Here is a 25300-nt window from a genome sequence, read left to right on the forward strand (position 1 = left end):
ATTTTCATGGCAGTTCTCCAGTTCCTCCATCTTACCTCCAGCAGTAGAGCTGTGGAGGTTCTGGATAATCATCACCGGTGTGGCAAGGAGATGTTTGGGTTACCCTCACCCTCTGCTAATCTGATTGCCAAGTATTTGTTATTGCTGGTTCAGTGCCAGTATCTTACTGACTCATCTATAAAAATGACTCAGGATTTACTTAACTAGGTACTGAGTAGAATGCATAATCCCACTGCCCATCTTGCCATCACTCAGAATGGAACAGTCCCAATGAATAATGGACTTTATATGACAGGTGAATTTTAATTTTGGAACTAATACAAAATGGGTGGGATCACGTTTATATTCCCAACAAATATTCAATTCCATTGAAGTCAGTGGATGTGATCATCATCTTTGGATATGAATAGCAAAAAGTGACACCATGGTCTTTTATTTTCTCTCCGACGTCAAATTTTGCCCCAGTCAACGTCACAAAAAAAATCAGAGAAAAGACTGCTGTTCATGTCCTCTGATTCATACATTTGTGGTAGTTTCAGGGCCCAGTTTATTTGTTCCAATTCATATCTTGAATATTTGAGGAATATTTTTTCTTAGCTTCTCCTTCTGTGGAGTGTGCAGTCACAGGCTATTCAATCTCTGCTCTGTAGCTAAATCCATTCAGTTAGTTATTGTGGAAAGTTAGTGAGGGAATTGTGGGGTCCTTAGCAGAAATATTTGTATCATCTATAAACATGGGTGAGGTGCTGGAGGATTGGAGGGTAGCTAATATTGTGCTATCGTTTAAGGAAGGCTGGAAGGAGAAGCCTGGAAACTATAGACCTGTGAGTCTGACATTGATGGTTGGTAAGTTGTTGGTGGTGATTCTGAAAGATAGGATTCATATGCATTTGGAGAGGCAAGGACTAATTCAGGATAGTCAGCATGGCTTTGTGTGAGGAAAATCAAGTCCCACAATCTTGATTGAATTTATTTTAATGAAACAACCAAAAAGATTGATGAGGGCAGAGAGAAGACATTGTTTACTTGGACTTCAGCAAACCCTTTGGCAAGATTCCACATGATAGACTAATTAGTAAAGTCAGATCAAGTGGGATTCAGGGTGAGCTTGTCAATTGGATACAAAATTGGCTTGACAGTAGGAGAGAGAGAGTGGTGATGGAGGGTTGTTTTTCAGATTGAAGGCCTCTGACCAGTAGTGGTACACAGCGATTAGTACTGAGTCCACTTTCATTTGTCATTTATATAAATGATTTGGATAAGAATAAAGGAGGCATGGTTATTATGTTTGCAGATGAGACTAAAATTGGTGGTTTGGTGGACAGTGAAGAAGGTAATCTAAGATTACAAAAAGATCTTGATCAATTGGGTCAATGGGCTGAGGAATGGCAGGTGGAGTTTGATTTGGATAATTGAGGTATTGCATTTTAGTAAAACAAACAAGGACAGGACTTATGTAATTAATGATAGGACCGTGGGTCATGTTGCAGAACAGAAAGACCCAGGGTTCAGGTACCTAATTCTTTAAAATTTTCATCACAGGTAGACAGGCTGGTTAAGAAGGCATTTAGCACACTTGCCTTCATTGCTCAGATCTTTGAGTATAGGAGTTGGGATGTCATGTTGAGGTTGTGCTGGATGTTGGTGAGACCTGTTCTGGAGTACTGTGTGCAGTTCTGGTCACCCTGTTGTAGGAAGGATATTACTAAACTGTAGAGGGTTCAGTAAAGACTGGAAACACTAAGCTTTTTTTCACTGGAGCATAGGAGTTGGAGGAGTGACCCTATTGAGGGCTATAAGATTATGAGGAGCATAGATAAGATGAATGACAAAGGTCTTTTCCCTAGGATGAGAGAGTTCAAAGCTAGGAGGTATATTTTTAAGGTAAAAGGAGAATGATTTAGAAAGGATATGAGGGCAACATTTTTTACACAGAGAGTATTCATGAGTAGAATGAACTGCAGAGAAAATGGTGGATTCAGGTACCATTACAACATATAAGACATTTCGATAAGTTCATGAATATGAAAGGTTTGGAGGGATATGGGCCAAGTTCAGGTAGGTGGGACTAGTTTAGTTTTGGAGCATGGTCAGCGTGGATTGGTTGGACAAAAAGGTCTGTTTCCAAGCTGCGTGATCCTATGACTCTATTTGTTTGCCTCTTTCACCTTGTTTCCAATGTTTGAATATGCTTGTTCTGGTACAGCAAATGGAAATGAATGCTATGTTCCAAATGTATCCATGTAAATGTATAATCTATGTCAACTCTTGTGATTTGTGTTTATCCTGCTGGCTATTTATCTTGATCTAATTAGCTTTTCATGGTAATATTGTGAGCAAACTGTTCACTAAATCTTCCACAGTCTTCAGTTTTACTGCTGACATTTTAAATTGTATCCTCTCTCCTTTTCCTGGTACCATTATGGCGCAATTGCCGATAATCCAATTTGCAAACCATTGTCCCCTTCCCAAAATACCTAAGTATCTTTATGTTTGAGTTCCCTTTTGCTAGTAGTTGATAGTTTATCCCTAATTTGATGCCGTCTGAAAATTTAAAATTTTCAATTTTAAATCATTTACACACACTGCAAGCAGCAACTAATACAGTTATCCTGTTGCTGACCTTTAGCATATGAGTATCTTTCTATCCACAACCATCTCCTCTAGTTCAGTCAATTTTCAAATCCAGTGTGAACTTGTGTATAAATCTATTCTGTCCTGTATTGCTGTGAAATGTTTGTGTGACACAGAACCCTAAAATGTTTCTCAAATCTAAGTATCCACAGAATTTTCTTTGTAAGTTCTGCAAAGAACCCCAGTAAATTTATTCAACTTGACTTCACACCAACATAAAATCTCTGCTGACCCCTGTTTACAAACCACATTTACTTCATGCTATTGTATCCTGTCTTAGGATCCCTTCTAATACTTTATTCAAAAAGATGTTCTGATTCAGTGTTTCCTCTCATTCTATTTTTACCATCAAGCCTCTAACCACAATAATCCTGTAGGTTTAGTGCCAACCCTTCCCACATTGTACCATCTTCCAATTGCCTTAAAAGGCTGCTCAACAAACTATCTGTTCAACAAAGCACATAACTTTTTTTTTATTTTTTTGAGAGCTGTATTTATTGTTTCTTTACTTTGGAATTAGATCTATCTAGAAGTTCGATACAATATAAATGCTAAATGCACAACACATGCATTAATCTCATGTAAATATCTGTTATCAACATTGATTTGTGTGGCATACATCAGTTAAATATGATTAAAATCAGTTCTGTATTTCATCAAAACAGTGACTGAAGCATAGCTAATTCCAAACAAAGTTAATTGAATCCCAATCTGCCACTGGAGTATTGACTGAGCTCTATTTTCTGTAAACTCCTTTGAGACACAAGTTCTTCAAACTACCTACCATCAAAAGACCTCAATCAGCTGAAGTTTTTCTTAAAGATGCATGAATTCATTGCATTCAGATTAAATAAAAATATAACAATAACTATCTAAAACCATCATGAAAAGCCTTAAGTTAAGATTTAATTGTTTTCTCTGTCAAGCATATGGATAACAGGATTCTTCCAACAGTTGATCTATTGATCAGAAAACATTGTCAGATGAGTATGAAAGGTTCAATCGTGCCCTTCAAACTAGAGCATCATTATGATCTGTCTTTTACTTATGCATGCCGAAAAAAATCATTGATTCCAGATCATGTTAGCAGGGAAAAGGTGGCATAATAGTAGTCTCACTGGAATCTTAACCCGAAGTCCCAGGCTAATGCTTGCAGCCATATGTTCAAACCCCACCAGATTGGCCAATGGAGTTAATTATCAAGAATTGAAAGCCATAGTAATGGTGATCATGAAGCTACCATTCATTGTTGCAAAAACTCATTGAATGTTTAGAAAAGGAAATCTAGTTTACACGTGAGTTCAAACTCTCAGCAAATTGGTTAATTCTTAACTTCCCTTTGTAATGGCCTAGAGAGCTGTTCAGTTGCAGATCAATGAGATGGACCACAAATGCCAATCTTGTCATTGATGACAACATGGTATGAGGAAATAGAGAAGCAGAAAATTATAACTTCGCTTCAATCTTAAATCATTGCCATTCAGCAGTTAAGAAAAGATTAATGAGATGTAATTTTATTATTTTGGCAAAAAAACTGATTATGAATTACCTTGCCTATGGACGCCTTTTACAATGAACATTCAATTGGCACTGCCACTTTCACAATTGCTTCTAACTCTTCCTGACACTGTTCATATTAATCTATGGAATAATAAATGCCTGTTTTTTTTCTATCTGGGGAAGCAAGATCAATTAGTCAACCTCTGTTCTATGCAGCTACCAATTGTTATATTTAACAGAAGACTTATTGCTGTCTTTTTTTTGTCTCAGTTCAGATTTCAAAGCAGAGAGTAATTCAAAGCAGACAGGCTATTAACGGATTTATACTTAGTTCCGGTTTGCTATAGGACCATTTTGTAAATGCAAATTTCACTTATGAATATCATATTTCAGGTTCCCGTCTTTGATCTCAAGGTTGGGCATATGCAGGGCACATTGTGTTTTTGGTTTTTCCTGGTTATCTTAAGAAAGTGGTTGTCCATGTTTTTCCTGAATTGCTGCTGAAATCAGATCCAGGAGATTCACCCATTGACAGTACAACAATGACAGGCTCAGATTAAATTATGTATTATCACAGTGACATTTAGAACTTTGGAATACTTTCATTATTTGGAATAGGAATCGAACAATTTCACATGCCAGCAAACTCTGTTGTAATTGCTCAATTCCATTTTTAATTTTGATTCTTCATAAACATGATTCATCATTTATAATCTGAAGCATAGAGTGACAAGCTTTAAACCCCACCATTAACATGACAAGCCGGAAAGGTTATTGGAAAATTAAATTAAAATACTTTGGCAAAACCTGACCCAACAAGCATGAACACACTTGTTTTTGATAAACCGTTATGCTAGTGCTTTCCAAACCCTGTCATTTTGAAGCTTGAAAATATTGTGGCCCCTTGGGGAGTGGGGTTTGGGGATAAGGAGAAGACCTCTAAGAGCAACAGGAGAGTGGGGGAGGGGGATAGTTGGCCATATCAGCCACAGAGCCTACAGCCCTCCTACTTTAAGAAATCCTGTGTTTTAGGTTTTGGCACCATACATAAACCCAAAATTGAAACTCTGAGCAATTCTTGGGGTACAATCCCCCATTTGGAAAACTGTGTTTTGGATTTTGGTGCAACCCAGTCTGGAGAAGTGGGTCTGTTAGTATAATATGTAAAATAAATTGTGTTCCTGACATTTTGGCAATGATTTAATGTAATGCCACCTGCATCAGTTGCCCAGGGCCCAGGAGAACCTGCAGTTAAGTAGAGGCTGAAGTAGATGGAGCTTGCAAATATGCTTTTTCAGAGTACAGCTTTTGGGACATGTGGATGTGCTTCCCATGGTTCATGGATAAATCATCTAGGATAAATAAACATCCCTCACTTCATGGCATGGTGGCACAGTGGTTATCACTGTTGCCTCACAGCGCCAGAGACCCGGGTTCAATTCCCACTTCAGGCGACTCTCTGTGTGGAGTTTGCATATTCTCCCCGTGTCTGCATGGGTTACCTCCGCGTGCTCCGGTTTCCTCCCACAATCCAAAAATGTGCAGGTTAGGTGAATTGGCCATGCTAAATTGTCTATAGTGTTAGGTGAAGGGGTAAATGTAGGGGAATGGGTCTGGGTGGGTTGCACTTCGGCAGGTCGGTGTAGACTTGTTGGGCTGAAGGGCCTGTTTCCATGCTGTAAGTAATCTAAACAAAACCATATAATTTCTCCCACTCTTGCTTCTTGCCAATTTCTGTCTTCAACCTCTGCCACCCAATCACACAACTATCAACCCAAATTTTCCAAAAGATTTATGAATAGAATTACTCATTGAGAGGATGTGAGCATCACTGGCTGGGCCAGCATTCGTTGCCCAACACGAATTGCCCAAGAGAAGTTAGCCATGAGCTGCCTTCTTGAATCATGGCTGTCTGTTTGGTATATGTAGATCACAGTGTTCTTAGAAAGTGAATTTCTCAATTTTGGTACATTGACAGTAAAGAAAGTGATATATTTCCAAGTCACATGGCTTGATGGGGAACTTGCAAATGGCGGTGAATCCTTGTATCTGCTGCCCTTGTCCTTCCAGATGATAGTGGTTATGGTTGAGAAGATGTTGACTAAGTAGCCTTGGGGAATTGCTTCATTGCATTATGTAGGTGGTATAGTGTACATTGCTGTTACTGAGCTTGTTCGGTGGAGTGATTGTTTGCAGATCTGGTGCCAATCAAGCAGGCTGCTTTGTCTTTTATGGGGTCAAACTACTTCAGTGTTGTTGGAGCTTCACTCATCCAAGCAAGTGGGCAATATTCCATCAGACTCCTGACTTGGGTTTTGAAGATGATGGACACATTTTGGGGAGAGGTGTCATGGTGGCTCAGTGGTTAACACTGTTGCATCCAGTGCTAGGGACCCAGGTTTGACTCCAGCCTCAGGTGACTGTTTTTGTGGGGTTTGCATGTTCTCCCCATGTCTGCATGCGTTTCCTTCAGGTGCTCCATTTTTCTTCCCACAGTCCAAAGATGTGCAGGTTAGGTGAATGTGAGGTTACAGTGATGGAGTGGATCTGAATGCAATGCTCTTTGGAAAGTCAGTACAGATTTGATGGGCTGAATGGCCTCTTTCTGCACTTTAGGGGTTCTATGATTCTAAGAGTCAGGAGGTGATTTACTTACTGCAGGATTTCTAGTATTTGACCTTCTCTTGTAGCCATAGTATTTATATGTCAAATCCAGTTGAGTTTCTGGTCAATGTTAATCCGCCAGGATGTTGATAGTGGGAGATTCAGTGGTGGTAATGCAATTGAAAATTAAAGGGTGATGGTTAGATTTTGTCTTGTTGGAGATGGTCATTTCCAGGCACTTGTCTGGTTCAAATATTATTTGCCACTTTTCACCCCAATAAATGGGCAATAAATACTTATGGAGTAATAAATGCTGGCCTAGCCAGCAAAATCCATATCCCATGAATGAATTAAAAAAAAGCTCAAGCCTGGACATTATTGAGGTCTTGCTGCATTTAATCACAGACTGTTTCAATATCTGAAGAGTCATGAATAATGCTAATTGTTCAATCATCAGTCAACATTCCCACTTCTGACCTTATGGATGATAAGTCATTGATAAAGCAGCTGAGGATACTTAGGCCAATGACACGACACTGAGGAACACCTGCAGAGATATCCTGAAAACTGAAATGACTGACCTGTAACAACAGCAGACATCTTCCTTTGTGACCAGTGCAAAAATTTCCCTTGGTTCCCATTTACAACAATTTTGCAGAATTTCCCTGATGGACACCATCCTTGATAGTCTTTCTTAGCAGGTTTTTACTGTTGGCTTTCATACTGACCACCCTCTCAATCTCACCAGCTAGTAGGTGGCAAATAGAGGAAAAAGCTCATCATGAGTGTGGCAACCATCAGGCATTGATCACTGAATTAAAAATAGCTCATCTAACCCCAGTTTTCATTTGGGAGTTCAAATCAAAGTAACCCAGCAGTCAGCCTCCTTGTTTAAATAAATTAATGATTAGTTTACAAGCTATTACTGAAAGTTGCTTAAGAGTAAAAACGCAAAGTTGTAAACTAACCTGACAACTATAAAGATTAAAAGAGAAGGATTCAGACAAAGACCTGGCAAGTTCCAATTAGCCTCAATGGTGTAGTACTGCAGCCCAGTGCCTCACTCTTGTTATTGTGGCTGTTGTAAGAGGTTAGACTTGAATTCAGATCGACAAGCAATGTTGGCTTTTGCAGTTGTATGCTGGATCTTTCTTATATAGCCACACTCAGTAAGTCATGCAGACTTTGAGAGAGAGAAAGAGGTTTGTTTTTCCTCGCTAATTCTGCGGCTATAGCAGATTGGCTGGATACTTTCGGTATTACTGTGGTTGATTTCTGATGCAAACCTTTATCATGAAATGAGACCTCTCTGAAGATATTGCATCTCAGAGGTCTTTTTGGGGAGATATGACTTAATATGGCATCCCACAGAATTTTAAACAGATCAGAGCTCAAAATCATAGTTTGACAATTTTGAAGAGTTCAGGATTCCATAAAGCAATGTCAATTGTGCCAGGCCCTTTGAAGTTCTTTCTCCTGTCCATTGTTCACTCCATGTGTGAAATTCACATATTTCCATTGTCTGTTGCAAACCCTTCATAATGGGAGGGTTGAAGATTGTGGCTATTTTGTCACGTAACTTGTAGTAGCCTTTTATTTTGGCTTTTTGGGTGCAGATTTGCTTTTTCTTCTTTTAATAGGTAGCCTTTGAAACTGTTATTTCTCCCCCTAACAATGATGAGGTACTGCCTCTACATTTAGCCAGGATCAACTCATTCCTGGAATTTCCAAAATTAGCCCCATTACGTTTTGTTCCCTTCTGAGGGGCCACAATCTTCTACACTGTATTTTCCCTGCAGCCAGAAAGATTCGAGGATATCGAGCTATCATTTTTTTTGGTAGTAAGTTCATCCTGGGTACATTATTACTCAGATTACTTTTCCTAGTTCAGTTGATAGGAAGCATGGACTTACCTGCAAACCTAGTCCTTTGCACAGGACAAGAGGAAATCTAGTTCACTCCATTATAGTTAATATCTAAGCAAACTATTCCCAAGCATGAGAATGCAGTGCAGATTGAAGTAAAACAGAATTTAGGTTGACAGATATCACAGCAGCATTCAATTAAAACTCAGATGAGATTGCATATTTACATTCCAAATGAAACATTAAACACAGTTTGTGGACTGTGCTGTATGTTAGCCAAGTCCCTCAGGATTATTACAAAACAATTTACATAAATATTGCAGAGACTGGAAAATTTGTAGTAAAATAATTTGAACATTCATTTTTCTGGCGGTCTGTTATGAGCTTTATTTTAAATGTGTTTTTGTTTCAGTGCCTTTTCTAACTACTGATCTGTATCAAATGCTACTTATATTGCCAAAAGAAGTATTCTAAAAGAGTTATAGGTTAATGCTGTTTGGCAGTAAGTCTTAGTTAATTTCATTTCATAAAATAATTTCAGAATTAGACATAACAATCATATTAAATCTCATAATATCATAAGATCTTGATTCTTGATTTAGGAGAGCTATTGAGCTTCAGAATAAAAGTTATTCCACACTATAACATTTTCGTATTGTTCTTCTGTCTCCATTTAAAGTTAATGCCGTTATTGAAAATAAAATTCATATTTCCCCATGCATTTTCCCTACAATGAGTTTATATCATCCTGACAGCTGCTGAACTAAAAATAGATTATCAGTTTTTGCATCAATTGGCCTCCTGTGGTATCAGGTAGACAAAGTTATGCAGCCACAAAATTAAAAGCTTCATCTGGACTAGTCATTTCTGCAGCATTTTTCATGCCTGATATTGGAACACAATGCTTTGGAATTGCCACACATACACTTAATCATGTAATGACATGGTCTGTGATGTTCAAGGGTAGCTATTTTTGGGAGGAGGCGCTATAATTTTGCATTTATGACTGTACTTCACTCCCCCAGTGTAGCATTAGTATTTTGCAAATGCAACATACACCTCAAGAGGGTTACGTATCTCAGAACTCTATATCGGGACATGACATTGGCCTCCTTGCATAGTACACTGTGGCTGAGCATGATATACCATGCTAATGTAATTGATGAGAAGGACCTGTACTGATATACTGTTGTAAGAAAGCACAGGTAGAAACTTATAGGAGTATGAGTGATATAGGCAATAACAAGATTTGTGGAAGAATTGGACAAGAAGCAATTATAAAAGGACAGCAAGCTTGCTAGAAATAGTTACGTCCTGTGAAAAGGTTTCTTAAAAAGAACATTTCCTCTGCACCCTCTCCAAGGTGCTCAAATATTTTCTAAAGTATCCTACTTGAATTTAAACTGCAATAAAACCAGTTTTATTCTGTGTGTTGAATCTGGCCCAGATGTGGGGTGGAGGGTTAGTTAGCTGAAAATTACAATATGGGGCAGATTGTTAGAAATGTTTCAATATTTCAGGGAACAAGTTGGGATATTTTTGCAAGGTTTTTAGCACATCACTCAAAACAGTTCAAGTGCCAGTGAACAATAATTCAGAGTTTGTTTTAGTCAGTAAGAGACAAGTAGTCAGAGACGTAAGTCCATTTGGCTGAAGTGTCCAGTTAGCTGGCTCCATGTAGCTTGGTAAAAACAATGACTGCAGATGCTGGTAACCAGATTCTGGAAACCAGATCTACTTGGATGCTGCCTGAACTGCTGTGCTCTTCCAGCACCACTAATCCAGAATCCATGTAGCTTGGGCAAGGGATAGCCAATGCCCTGGAGAATCTGCTGGCAGACAATGGAATATAGTCTTGTGAAGCTCACTGAAATGTAGTCTCAGGACAAGAGATCAAGTAACTGGCAGGTGAGTACTGTTGGCTGAGGAACTGTGATTGCGCCTGTGTTTGGACACTGAGGTATAGCATGGTCAAGACAGTGAAATGCAGTCTCAGAGATCAATCAACTCAGACTCAAAAAAAAATTGAGAATGTCAGGGTAGATTAATGAAAAATCTGTGGGATCTCTCTGGATTTCACTTGCTATTTGCTTGGTTCTGTGGGGGTATTCAATCACAATTTGTCTGTTCATCCATGTTTATTTTATGTTCCTTCTGGATGTTGGAGTACAAGTTGTACTTGGAGTGGATTATTTTACTTTTGTAATCTTGTAAAATTTTTTTCCTTTGTGCTAAGCTGTGGAATCTTGTGACTTTTTTTTATCATTCTAAATGTCTGGGATTTCAAACGTACCTTAAGCAAAAGAAGTTAGGAGTCCTAACAGGTCAAAAGAAAATATGGCTGTCTCAAATGGGAATGTTGCATGGCTGTTGTAGTGTCTCCATCTCTGACCAGGAGGCCTGGGTTCAAATCCCATCTGTCCCAGAAATGTTCATAACACATCTGAACAGGTTGATTAAAAAATGTCTGTGACAATTTTAGAAGGTTATGAGGGAAGGAAACTGAAGGAGAATTTTTGTGGATAACTCTCAAAAGCATGATGTTCCAAATGTGCCTCATTCAGTTGCGTAAAATTCCACAATTCTGTGACATTTGTGTCACCAATTTTGCATTGATTGCAAATATAAGAGTACATTTAATTGCTTTTAAGAATTATAACCATAGGTTCCTTAAAATTTTTAATGCCAATGTTTATGCTGTTAAATAATCAAATATTTCAGTGTTTTGCTGTGTTTTACCTCAGTCACGAGACTTCACAATTCCAGTTAAGGCTTGTACCACCAAATTTACTGTATTTTAAAATGATTCAGAATCACAATAAAATTATTTTATTTGGATTTTTAACCATAGATAGGAATCTGTAGCAAGTAACCTCCTGACTCCCCAAAGCCTGTGCACCACCAACAAGGTACAAATGAGGAGTATATGGAATTCTGCTCATTTGCCATGATGGATGTATCTCCACTAAAGCAACTGGACAGCATCCAGGACAAAGCAACCAATCCACCACCTTAAACATTCACTCGTTTCAGCACTGATACATCACAGAAGCAATGTGTACCATCTACAAGGTGCAGGGTAGCAACTTGCCAAGGTTCCTCTGACAGCATATTCCAAACCTGCAAACTTAAATGATAAGGACCACAGATACATGCGAACACCACACCTGAAAAATATCATTCTGATTTGGAACTGTAATGCTGTTCCCTCACTGTCACAGGGTTAAAGTCCTAGAACACTCTTCCTAACAATACTGTGGGTTTCCCTGCACCACATGTGCTGCAGCAATTTAAGAATGCCACCACCTTCTCCAGTGTAATTAGGGGTGGGCAATAAATGCAGGCCTCACCAGCTACATCCACATTCACATGAATGAATTTTAAAAATTATTAATCAAGTGCTTGGTCTTGATGCTTACAGAGATACAAAAGTACTAACAAACTTATATTCAAACCAATCTTTCCACTATTTTGAACCAGAGGTCAACTTGTTACTTTAGTAGAGGTATTGTTAAATTTAAAGTAACCATAATGAATTTTGTAAGCATTGTTTGCCAGCACAGTAATCACATTTAGTGATTTTGTGAGACTGCATTGGATCAGCTATTCTGAGAAGTGGCAAACATAAACAAATTGCAACTTCATTCGTCTTTCTAATGTTAATACTGAGATCTGCATTTCTAGCCAGGAGTTCCGATCCCAGCTCCTAAGGAGCAATTTCTGTGTAGTGTAGTATTTCCCTGGAGGGCAGTATAGTTGGCGGGGGGGATTCAAACCACACTCCATTTTACAGCAGCCAGTGTCTGTGTTTGGTGACTTGAAAAAAATGTGGATTGATTTGGGAGAGTCGGCTTGGATTTTTTTAAAAGGTAAAATTGTATTTATCTGACTGGCTGGCATTTTTTTTTGTAAAGACTGATGCTAAACATTTAGCACACAAAATTTTAACATTTTGACAAAGCTCAGATGCAATCTATTCTTTCAAATGAATATATCATGACTCCTTGAATAACTCCATAATTATAATATTTTGGTAGTTATTTCCCTTAAATCTTCCAATTTTAAACCATGGCTCTATCTCACTTGAGGAATTTATACAGACGTGTAGCTTTATTTCTGCTTGAAGCCCACTGATGGTTCTTTAATGGTTATTCTTCAGCTCTGAACCTTGACAGAGAGAAAATTCCAATGCGTACGGCTGAGGAAATTCAAAAATGGATTTTATTTTCTAAAAGTGAGCAGAAAATTTTACACAATGTTCCTGACTTTGTAGAACATTGCAAATTCTATATAATGCAAAATTTCTGTGCAAAATTTAAGAATGTATACAGTACCATAGGATGTCCTACTGCTGTCACTAATCATTTTGACATCAGCTTCCGCAGAGGTAGCAACAAGAAGAAAAATCCCATGATAGCATTTTTCAGTTCCTGTCCTAAATGAGTGTGTCACAAGCTGAAAGTTTGCTCTGGCTTATATTTGCCAACTTAGACCATGGAGGCTCAGTGGTTAGCACTGCTGCCTCACAGCGCCAGGGACTTGAGTTCGATTCCAGCATCGGTCGGTATGAAGTTTGCACATTTTCCCTGTACCTTCATGGGTTTCCTCTTGGTGCTCTGGTTTGCTCCCACAATCCAAAGATGTGCAGGTCAGGTGAATTGACCATGCTAAATTGCCCATAGTGTTCAGGGATGTATAGGTTGGGTGCATCAGTTAGGGGTAAATGTAGAGTGGTATGGGAATGGGTCTGGGTAGGATGTTTCTTGGAGGGTCGGTGTGGACCTGTTGGGCCAAATGGCATGTTTCCACACTGTCAGGATTGTATGATTTTGTATGATTCTATGGACCAGGAATTGCACCTGACCCCTTTCACGCTAAATCCTTCATTTTTTTCAAACCACACCATCTACTCTATCACAAATAAAATGGAAACAAAGTCAGAAAATGTTGCATAAACACAGTGGATCCGGCAACACCTGGGAGAGATAAACAGAGTTAATGTTTCAAGTTTGTTATGACTTCTTCAGAAACCAGATAAAATGAGGAAGGGTCACCAGACCCAAAATGTTAATTCTGATTTCTCTTCACAGGTACTGCCAGACCTGCTGGGCTTTTCCAGCAACTTCTGTTTTTACGTTGTGTAAAATGAAACTGCTGTGGTTACTCAAAAAATATTTGATAACCTTCTACAGTGAAACACCACAGAAATGAATATGACCATTGCAGAATTAGTGACAGGAGTCTGGTAACATTCACCCCCAACTGTGCTGATATCCAATTAAGTAACAGTCATTATTGTAACAGACGGACTGATCTTTTCAATAATCCACAGATTTCAGAATATAGGACAAAACAAAAACCTTAAGTCCTATTTCCCAGAGAGAGATCTGACAATTTTACTAGATGTAGTAAATATAGGAATATTTATCTCAGTGTGATTGATGTAACAACGTTTAACGTTGCAACCAGTTCCCAAGTTATGTTGCCCATTTTATTAATCTAAATAGGATACACCCAATTGTCAAGTTCCTGAGTGAGGAGCAATGAAGTGACCCTCTTCTTTATTCACCTGTCTCCACTGCAAAAAAGTCATTTTGGTAAAATCCCCTCCCTAGTCGATACCTTTCTCCCAGAACAAATGAATTTCCATGTGAAAAAGTGTCAATTTAACCAGGCTTTCTCGAGTTAATGAAAGAGTGAGGATTCTTCTTTACTAACCACAAGAAGAAATAATAATGCAATGCACATATATCAGAAATGAGAAGGAAGTACAAAAATAAAATATAAGCTAAAAGATACACAAATCAGCCTGTGGGTCATAGAGTCCTAGTCATAGAGATGTACAGCATGGAAACAGACCCTTCGGTCCAACCCGTCCATGTCGACCAGATATCCCAACCCAATCTAGTCCCACCTGCCAGCACAATGCCCATATCCCTCCAAATCCTTCCTTTTCACATACCCATCCAAATGCCTGTTAAATGTTGCAATTGTACCAGCCTCCACCTCGTCCTCCGGCAGCTCATTCCATACATGTACCATCCTCTGTGTGAAAAAGTTGCCCCTTAAGTCTCTTTTATATCTTTCCCCTCTCACCCTAAACCTATGCCCTCTAGTTCTGGACTCCTCGACCCTGGGGAAAAGACTTTGTCTATTTAACTTATCCATGCCCCTCATAATTTTGTAAACCTCTATAAGGTCACCCCTCAGCCGCCGACACTCCAGGGAAAACGGATCATGTGTGAAGATAATGGAATCCTGAGAATTGAGCAGTTTATTCCAAGATTTGCAGATTGTGAGAAATTATTTTGTCATGTTTCCTTTGAACTAGCTTGCTGATGGACTTCCAGCACTGAGAGTGAGAGAGTCTTACCTGCTGACTAGTTTCCAGGATGCAGAATGAGAGAGTCCTTTCCTATGAATGCAGGATGAACTACTGGATAGTCCTCCAACAATTACTTTCACAGCACACTAACACTTAAACTCATACTTGTACACACAAGTACCTCAGCTCACCGAGACACACCTGTCAGTGTTGGAGGTTGTTTTTAACCTAAGTCCCTGTGTATTCTTGAAAAGGGAAAACACAAACATATCTCTCACCCAGATGGCTGTCTTTCATCATATTCACAGTCTGAGATATTCATAGAAAATTACTGTTCAATTTGTAGTGTATTTCTCTTCTTAAAGCTTCATTGACACCTTCATGTAGCATTCCAGGGCTCCTCTATGAATAGCCACATAAATTACATGTGCAATTCTTTTGTGACTGTATTTCCCCTTTTTTAAATGTTGCAATTAAAAGTTTAACATATCCATAGGTGAACCAGGGTTTGATCTGTCGTCATGACACTAACAGAAAGTAGTGAGAGGAAGTTTTCTAATAAAAGTCAACTAGCTATTTTCCGACATTCATATCTATAAAAAAAATCTTATAATGTATGTTTTTGAAAAATGAGGGCAATATTGACTGTGTGTGATAGTTAAATTGGGTGATAGAGTCAGCCTGTTTTATAACTCCACTGAAATCCATTCAAAGTGATGCAAAAGCAAACAAATTGATAACTCAATCTCACCTGTTTTATACCAGCACATAAATCAAGGTTAATCCCATTGTACTGTAGCTCTCTCTGGGCACAGGAGTGACTGGAGTAACTTTACATTTTTGTGTACTTATGATTTATTTATTGGACAGTTTTTGCTGTGCCATCATTCTTGTTAGAAAATGCCATATATGTTGTGTTACAGGAAGACACAGAAAATATCCTATTGTGTTTAAGGTATAATTCAGAGAAGGGGATATGTTACTGTTTTTCCACTGTGTTTGGGGGTGAGCTCCCCTTCACTTCTATCACACGGCTGAGTAGAAATCCTCCTGCAAGGGTAAGATGTCCAAGTCAATATTCATGATGTTTGGCTCAATATTGAATGCATTTTCCATTGCCATCAAGTCCTAGAGTGAGCCTTGAGCCCAGGTTTTCTGGTTCAGAGGCAGCAAAACTATCCATTATAATATTAGACCTCCAACTCAAAGCTGCTTTCAGGATTTATCCCAGTGTGTGTTTATTTCTTCAGTGGTCTTAGACTTGCTGGGATGCTGACTTGTATTTTCAGGATCCTGTTCTGTTTTTAGCCATTCAGTAAGATTTTAATGGTGCTGCTGGAATTTCAAAACCAGACTATCCTGTCATCCTGACTCTGGAAAACAGTTTGGGGATTGCAGGAAAGGGTGGACCAAACTGAGTGCTGGTAGAATAATCCCAGCTGTTATGCAACAGACAAATATAAAACAGAGCTTTGTTTAAAGGAAAAGAACAATGTATCCGAAATAGAAATGTGACAGTATGATTTTTTAAAAACTAACAGATTCACCTGTTTGACTGTAAGATGCAGAATGAATCTTGCTGACTATGTTTGTTTGTTTTCTATTGCAGATGCGTGGGAGAATGATAGACTGCATCAGTAACATCATGTTTTACACAATGTCATCATGCTGCCAACAGTTTCTGGGTCTGACCCTAATGGTTTTAATTACACGATCAACAGTGAGCTGCCCAGCTCGATGTGAATGTGCGGCTCAAATTAGATCAGTGGTATGCCACAGAAAGCGACTGACAGCTATTCCAGACGGCATTCCCACAGAAACGAAAATACTTGACCTGAGCAAAAATAGACTGAGGTGCATCAACTCAGGGGACTTGGCAGCATTTCCTCTCTTGGAAGAGATTGACCTGAGCGAGAATATCATCACAAACGTCGAACCCGGAGCTTTCAGCAACTTGTTCAACCTGAGGTCCCTGCAGCTTCGTAGCAACCAGCTGAAACTGATCCCAACCGGGGTGTTCAGCAGACTGAGCAACTTAACCCGCCTGGATCTTAGTGAGAACAAGCTGGTGATTCTCCTGGATTACATGTTCCAGGATTTGAGGAATTTGAAACACCTGGAAGTTGGGGACAATGATCTTGTCTACATCTCCCAGCGGGCCTTCAGTGGCTTGGTGAGTCTGGAGCAGCTCACCATCGAGAAATGCAACCTGACCTCGATTTCTGCTGAATCCTTGTCCTACCTGCAGAGCCTGATCACACTGAGGCTGCGCCACCTCAGTATCAACTTTCTGGAAGAGCAGAACTTTCGGAAACTTTACAACTTGAAAGAGCTGGAGATTGACTACTGGCCACTACTTGACACCATGACTCCCACAACCCTGTATGGCCTGAACCTCACGTTTCTCTCCATCACTAGCACTAACCTTTCCAGTGTCCCCTCTGGGGCCTTCAGGAATCTGATCTATCTCCAATTGCTGAACCTGTCCTACAATCCCATCAGCAGCATTGAATCGGGCTCTTTCCGTGATTTAATCCGCCTCCAGCACTTGTACATGGTCAGCACTATGCTCGCCACCATCGAGCCGCATGCTTTCCTCGGCCTGAGGCAATTAAAAGTGCTGAACGTCTCCAACAACTTCTTGGTGACCCTGGAAGAGAGCGCTTTCCAGTCGGTGGCCACCCTGGCGGTGCTGCGTTTGGATAGCAACCCCCTGTCCTGTGACTGCCGCCTCCTGTGGCTCCTGCACAGGAGGAAGAGGCTGAGTTTTGAGGGCAGCCAGCCGGTCTGTGCCTCCCCAGCAGATATCCAGGGCAGCGAGTTGAAAGACTTCGAGGACTCCGCCGTCCACAGCTATTTCACCTGCCAAAAGCCCAAAATCCGGGACAGGAAACCACAGCGAGTCACCGCTGGGGAAGGGCAGACAGTCTATTTCACTTGTAGGGCTGATGGGGAACCAGCTCCTGTTATCATGTGGGTCTCTCCCCAGAGGAGGATGATCACTAGTAAAAGTAACGGCAGAATAACCATCCTGCCCGGTGGGACCCTAGAGATCCGCTTTGTCCAAGTCCATGACAGTGGCACTCACATCTGCATCGCGAGTAACGCCGGAGGCAACGATACCTCATTCGCTGTGCTGACTGTGAAGGGACGGCCAGCAGACGGTGCCCTATATGCGAACAGGACAGCATACCTCACAGAGTTCAACGAGACTGCGTTCAACGACACACAGGTGTTCCTGAAGTTCACACTTGACGTGAAAACCATCCTGGTCTCCACAGCCATGGGGTGCATCACCTTCTTAGGGGTGGTGCTGTTCTGTTTCCTGCTCCTGTTTGTGTGGAGCCGAGGAAGGGGCCACCACAAAAACAATTTCTCCGTTGAGTACTCGTTCCGCAAGGTCGATGGCCCAACAGTCAGTGGCGGACAAGGAGGAGCGAGGAAATTCAACATGAAGATGATTTAAGTCACCTTAACTCAACGTGAAACGGACCCCGTGTGTAAACTAGGGGTGACAGTTTTTTCATGGTCAACACTGAGTGATCATTTAACTCAAACTTGCTTATCATGTTATAATAATAAGCATAACTGATACGGTGTGAATTAATCTTCATTGATGGCTCAAATAAGAGCTGAGAGTTGCATGCTGTAGATCGTCCCCCAGTCCTTTGACTGGCATGGCTCATTGTAATGCATCATTACCTACTTAACTCGCTAAAAAATTCTTTCAGGATAGAAATTGGTTCAGGTGTGAATGCAGCGGCGGCGGGGACCATCATACTGAGACAGATGCAAAACAGCAACAGAGGAACCTCCTTCTGATCCTCTGGCCTTAGTAAAAGACAGACAGGGCTAGCAGCATCTGTATAGAGAAAACAATTAGTCTACATGAAATAAAAAGGTCCAGAATGGCTCGTTCAGAAGTGAAAAGGGCTAGATAGGCAGTGGGTTTAACATTGGTAAAACAAAAAGGAGAGAAGCAAATGGAATAGATGGTAATTGTACTTTCATATAAAATACTAAGGGAGTTTTAGTGGCATAACAGAAGAGCAATTGATGTATAGTCAATATGAATAGAATTGTTAATGGGTACTTTGAGTACAGCTGACCCCTATTTTCTGCTATTAACAACATCATGCCTAGTCTGCATAGAATTCTTTTCCCTACATCCATTAGCATTCCTTTCACCTTCTTTTTGGGGACACATTTGTCATTTATTCCATTTGCTCTTTCGACCTTTGTTGACCGTATAAAACCTACCGCTATTCCAGCCCATTTCAATTCCAAAGAAATTTCAAGTCCATATTGGACTCAAAAAGTTGACTGTTTTTCTCTATCTCCAGATGCTGCTGAGTTTCTGCAGCATCTTTTGTTTTGATTTTGGATCTCCAGTGTCTGCAGTGCTTTGCTTTTAAATGCTTCCCTCACTGGAAGCTGCCTCCAACAGACCATTTGACCACTGGCTTGGCTGCTTCAATGCACCTAACAACTACCTACAGCACATCTGTTGCAGTCTAGCCAGCTCTGATTTAGCAAAGGGATTTTAAACTTGTGTTGAATGAGCAGAAAAACTGGCATCTATTCTTGGCAGATACCCTTAAACAATGAAGAGGCCCCTAGCCAAAGCATCAAATGTCACCAACACCCTGTGACTGGCAATAAATTGGGAAGGTTCTGGATCTGTTTCAAGCTCATAGAACAGGCACAATAAAACCCTGTTTTTCACTTTACATTCCACTCAGGTGGTTCATCGTTAGCATTGACAAATTAGAAGAACTTTTTTAATGCCACAACATAAAATTGTCCAGCCATGTCTTTATTCACTTGTGACCCCATCAGCAGTCAGCTAAACATGGTCTTCTAGTATGCTGAGTGTTCAATTTACCAATACACAATAATCCAACAAAGTTGTGTCAAGCAAGTATTTAACCTTTGTAATAACTAAACTCGGCCAATTGGTTATACATGACAATGAAAAGCTTATTTGTTTTCTGTGAGAAGTGGAATATTTTGATCTTTCTTTATTATGGAGAACATTATCTCAAAACACATCTCAGAAATTTGTAGGAATTATATTGTTAAAGCATTCCACGTACAGTAGTATATAATCAAATTCTGCCCTGGAGTGAAATCTGAATTTGCAGCTCTTAGGCAGTCAAGTGGACAATTGCTCAGGTTTGCCCATACTATAATATTTTCCTGTTATCAGAAACTGAGTTGGCTGTAAATTATTTATTTATACAAGTTTGTTGAAACAGCTTTGTATTTTACTTTAAAAATAAACTGATTTATGAACATTTTGTTTTATATATAGTGTCTATGTAAAAACACATGTTCTATGAACTTTATCTTTTACATCATAAACATTTTTGCTTACAAGTAAAATGAAAAAAGAAGCCTGTGGCAATTGTTGTAATTTGTTTTGCTGAATGTTTTTGTGGTGTTTTGTAAAGGATGTCTTTGCAAAGTTATTATGGTGCCATTGGTAATGACCTGTTAAGTGTTCCCGCAGCATTCCAATTTATTTCAGTCAAGCTAAAAAAAAGTCCCAATTCTTCAAAAAAAAAACTCTATTACTAATTATGTGTACTTCTACATCATTTTATAATAATCTTAAAAAGCAACTTACACTGACAGTATGATATGCTTTAATTAGCAAATAAATTGAAAACTCTACCGTCTTGTCTTTTGGCACTGTTATAATTTACTATAGGAAATCAGAGATATTTGAAACATATTAATTCATTTAAGATAAACATTACTGTGTGAAAAAGTGGAGCGTTTTCACAGTTGGAAAACCTCTTTTGATGAAGCTGAGTTTATGGAAGTGTAAATGTTGAAAGATGTGCAATTTTGAGTACCTGTCTACAATGCATATGATGCTTCATCAACTCTGCAAACCAGCCAGTTATGATGGTGCACTGTAGCCAGATGATGGCAAAGATGAATAACGACAATTAAAAAAGGGTTCAGAACATTTTTTGTTCAAAAAAACTGTGAAATTTTAAAATAAAAAATCAGAAGAACAATTATATTTTTCCATGAACATAATAGATGGAAATGTTAAGATGAGCTGGCACATATGTGAAATAGGACATTTTTAAAACAGTTTGATCAATTTCAGTTACTTCCAGTGAACTCGAGAAAAATAAAACTGCAGTCAATTAATGCAATTTTCCACAATTCTGTTGAGAACTATGAATACCGACTAAATGAATCACAACAATATTCAAAATTAATGAACTAGTTTTATACAACATGTATGTGGCTTTGCCAATTGTTTGTAGTATGAATAAGTGCTGTAGCAATGAGAGGATAGTATCACTCAAATAACATTATTCAACGACTGATAGTGCTTCCAACTCAAATGGCAATAATTTGTTTTATTTCAAAACTTGTCCATATATATATATATATGTGTGTGTAAAATGTAACAGGAAAGCATTTTATAAAATAAACTATTTATCACAAAATGATTACTTTTTGCTAAACAATGAGTTTTCATCATGTACTGTTTGGGTTAATAATCCTTTATTGCATAAGAAACAGATTAATGACCTGTTTAATACAACTTAGTTATAGAGTCATAAAGATGTGCAGCATGGAAACAGACCCTTCGCTCCAACCCATCCATGCCGACCAGATATCCCAACCCAATCTAGTCCCACCAGCCAGCACCCGGCCCATATCCCTCCAAACCCTTCCTATTCATATACCCATCCAAATGCCTCTTAAATGTTGCAATTGTACCAGCCTCCACCACTTCCTCTGGCAGCTCATTCCATGCACATACCATCCTCTGTGTGAAAAAGTTGCCCCTTAGGTCTCCTTTATATCTTTCCCCTCTCACCCTAAACCTATGCCTTCTAGTTCTGGACTCCCTGACCCCAGGGAAAAGACTTTGCCTATTTACCCTATCCATGCCCCTCATAATTTTGTAAACCTCTATAAGGTCACCCCTCAGCCTCCGACGCTCCAGGGAAAGTAGCCCCAGCCTGTTCAGCCTCTCCCTATAGCTCAGATCCTCCAACCATGGCAACATACTTGTAAATCTTTTCTGAACCCTTTCAAGTTTCACAACATCTTTCCAATAGGAAGGAGACCAAAATTGCACGCAATATTCCAACAGTGGCCTAACCAATGTCCTGTACAGCTGCAACATGACCTCCCAACTCCTGTACTCAATACTCTGACCAATAAAGGAAAGCATACCAAACGCCTTCTTCACTATCCTATCTACCTGTGACTGCACTTTCAAGGAGCTATGAATCTGCACTCCAAGGTCTCTTTGTTCAGCAACACTCCCTGGGACCTTACCATTAAGTGTATAAATCCTGCTAAGATTTGCTTTCCCAAAATGCAGCGCCTCACATTTATTTGAATTAAACTCCATCTGCCACTTCTCAGCCCATTGGCCCATCTGGTCCAGATCCTGTTGTAATCTGAGGTAACCCTCTTCGCTGTCCACTTCACATCCAATTTTGGTGTCATCTGCAAACTTACTAACTATACCTCTTATGCTCACATCCAAATCATTTATGTAAATGACAAAAAGTAGAGGGCCCAGCACCGATCCTTGTGGCACTCCACTGGTCACAGGCCTCCAGTCTGAAAAACAACCCTCCCCCACCACGGTCTGTCTTCTACCTTTGAGCCAGTTCTGTATCCAAATGGCTAGTTCTCCCTGTATTCCATGAGATTTAACCTTGCTAATCAATCTCCCACGGGGAACCTTGTCGAACGCCTTACTGAAGTCCATATAGATCATATCTACTACTCTGCCCTCATCAATCTTCTTTGTTACTTCTTCAAAAAATTCAGTCAGGTTTTTGAGACACAATTCCCCATGCACAAAGCCATGTTGACTATCCAGAATCAGTCCTTGCCTTTCCAAATACATGTACATCCTGTCCCTCAGGATTCCCTCCAACAACTTGCCCACCACCGAGGTCAGGCTCACCCTTCTGTATTTCCCTGGCTTGTCTTTACCGCCCTTCTTAAACAGCGGCACCACGTTTGCCAACCTCCAGTCTTCCGGCACCTCACCTGTGACTATCGATGATACAAATATCTCAGCAAGAGGCCCAGCAATCACTTCTCTAGCTTCCCACAGAATTCTCAGGTACACCTGACCAGGTCCTGGGGATTTATCCACCTTTAACCATTTCAAGACATCCAGCACTTCCTCCTCCACAATCTGGAATTTTGCAAGATGTTACCATCTATTTCCCACAGTCAATATCTTCCATATCCTTTTCCACAGTACATACTTTTACAAAATATTCATTTAGTATCTCCCCATTTTCTGTGGCTCCACACAAAGGCTGCCTTACTGATCTTTGAGGAGCCCTATCCTCTCCCTAGTTATCCTTTTGTCCTTAATATATTTGTAAAACCCCTTTGGATTCTCCTTAATTCTATTTGCCAAAGCTATCTCATGTCCCCGTTTTGCCCTCCTGATTTCCCTCATAAGTATACTCCTACTTTCTTTATACTCTAAGGATTCACTCGATCTATCCTGTCTATATCTGACATATGCTTCCTTCCTTTTCTTAACCAAACCCACAATTTCTTTAGTCATCCAGCATTCCCTATACCTACCAGCCTTCCCTTTGACCCTGACAGGAATATACTTTCTGTGGACTCTCGTTATCTCATTTCTGAAGGCTTCCCATTTTCCAGCTGTCCCTTTACCTGCGAACATTTGCCTCCAATCAGCTTTTGAAAGTTCTTGCGTAATACCGTCAAAATTGGCCTTTCTCCAATTTAGATCTTCAACTTTTGGATCTGGTCTATCCTTTTCCATCACTATTTTAAAACGAATTGAATTATGGTCGCTGGCCCCAAAGTGCTCCCCCACTGACACCTCAGTCACCTCCCCTGCCTTATTTCCCAAGAGTAGGTCATGTTTTGCACCTTCTCTAGAAGGTACATCCACAAACTGAATCAGAAAATTGTCTTGTACACACTTAAGAAATTCCTCTCCATCTAAACCTTCAACACTATGGCAGTCCCAGTCGATGTTTGGAAAGTTAAAATCCTCTACCATAACTACCCTATTATTCTTACAGATAGCTGAGATCTGCTTACAAGTTTGTTTCTCAATTTCCCTCTGACTATTGGGGGGGGTCTGTAATACAATCCCAATAAGGTGATCATCCCTTTCTTATTTCTCAGTTCCACCCAAATAACTTCCCTGGATGTATTTCCGGGAATATCCTCCCTTAGCACAGCTATCCCTTGTTAAAATAGTTTCAAAGATTTAGGACTCTACACTTTACAGGTCAGAACAGGTTGGCTGTTAGAAGGTGGTTCCTTTCCCTGTAAATAGTCGGCATATTGAAGAGACTGCAAGCTAGTCCATAAACCCCAAGATGCCAAACAACTTTAAATGATAGCTGGACCTTTTTTTTTGAGTTATGGTGGAGATCACTATTTAATTGGTAAGTCCACTATCTCATTAACTAGGACCCAAATGGTGTTCTGAACTAATTTTGATTGCCTGAAGATGTTGGAGAAAAATGTTCCTATTTTTCTCCCCAAATTCTCCTGGATTTCATTTGGTCTTCTACAAGAAGGCCACATGGCTTTTGGGTAGAACAGAGAGTGCATGTCTTGTGTTGACTTTTATGGGTAGGCAATGGCTTCGTGGCATTATCATGAGAGTATTAATTCAGCGATCCAGGTAATATTCTGGGGATCCTGGTTTGAATCCTGCCACAGCAGATGGTAGAATTTGAATTCAATAATAATCTGGAAATTATTATTGGAGTCTGATGATAACCTTGAAGCCATTGACGATTGTCAGGTAAAGGTCATCTGGTTTTTTTGAAGCAAACTGCTACCCTTACCTGGTCTGGCCAGCATGTGACTGCAGACCCACAACAATGTAGTTGACTCTTAACTGCCACCTGGACAATTAGGGATGAGCAATAAATGTTGGCCTAGACAGTGATGCCCACATCCCACGAATGAATTTAAAAACCTGCGCAAAGCATTGCCTGCTGAAGAAAGGCTTCTGCTTCCCAAATTTATCAACCCCAACAACCCTTGAAATTCCACACCATCCAAGACAAAATAGCCCACTTGATAGTACCATCTACCATATCACTTTCCAGCACCAGAGTTGCAGTAGTGTGTGCACAATCTGCAAGCTGAACTACCTGTAGCACTGCTCCCTCACAGTGCCAGGGGCCCGGATTCGATACCACCCTTGAGTCTCTGTCTGGGTGGAGTTTGCACATTCACCCCATGTCTGCATAGGTTTCCTCCGGTTTCCTTTGTTTCCTGCAACAGTCCAAGATGAGCAGGGTTGGTGCATTAGCCGTGCTAAAAAATTGGCCTGGAGCATTGAGGGATATGCAGATTAGGT

At 39.9% G+C, this 25300-nt stretch overlaps 1 protein-coding gene across 6 annotated transcripts in view; it reads left to right on the plus strand.

Annotated features, from left to right (window-relative positions):
* LOC140494638 (leucine-rich repeat and immunoglobulin-like domain-containing nogo receptor-interacting protein 2) overlaps positions 1-21401 on the plus strand; it is a 174688-nt gene extending 153287 nt beyond the window's left edge. For all 6 annotated transcript variants that reach the window (XM_072594038.1, XM_072594039.1, XM_072594040.1 and 3 more), the window contains one exon: positions 16538-21401. In XM_072594038.1, the coding sequence (XP_072450139.1) occupies positions 16538-18394 (1857 nt within the window). In that variant the 3' untranslated portion in view covers positions 18395-21401. The remainder of the gene's footprint in view (positions 1-16537) is intronic.
* Positions 21402-25300: the final 3899 nt, after the last annotated feature.

The sequence above is a fragment of the Chiloscyllium punctatum genome, chromosome 24 (genome assembly GCF_047496795.1).
Source record: "Chiloscyllium punctatum isolate Juve2018m chromosome 24, sChiPun1.3, whole genome shotgun sequence".
Taxonomy (NCBI): domain Eukaryota; kingdom Metazoa; phylum Chordata; class Chondrichthyes; order Orectolobiformes; family Hemiscylliidae; genus Chiloscyllium; species Chiloscyllium punctatum.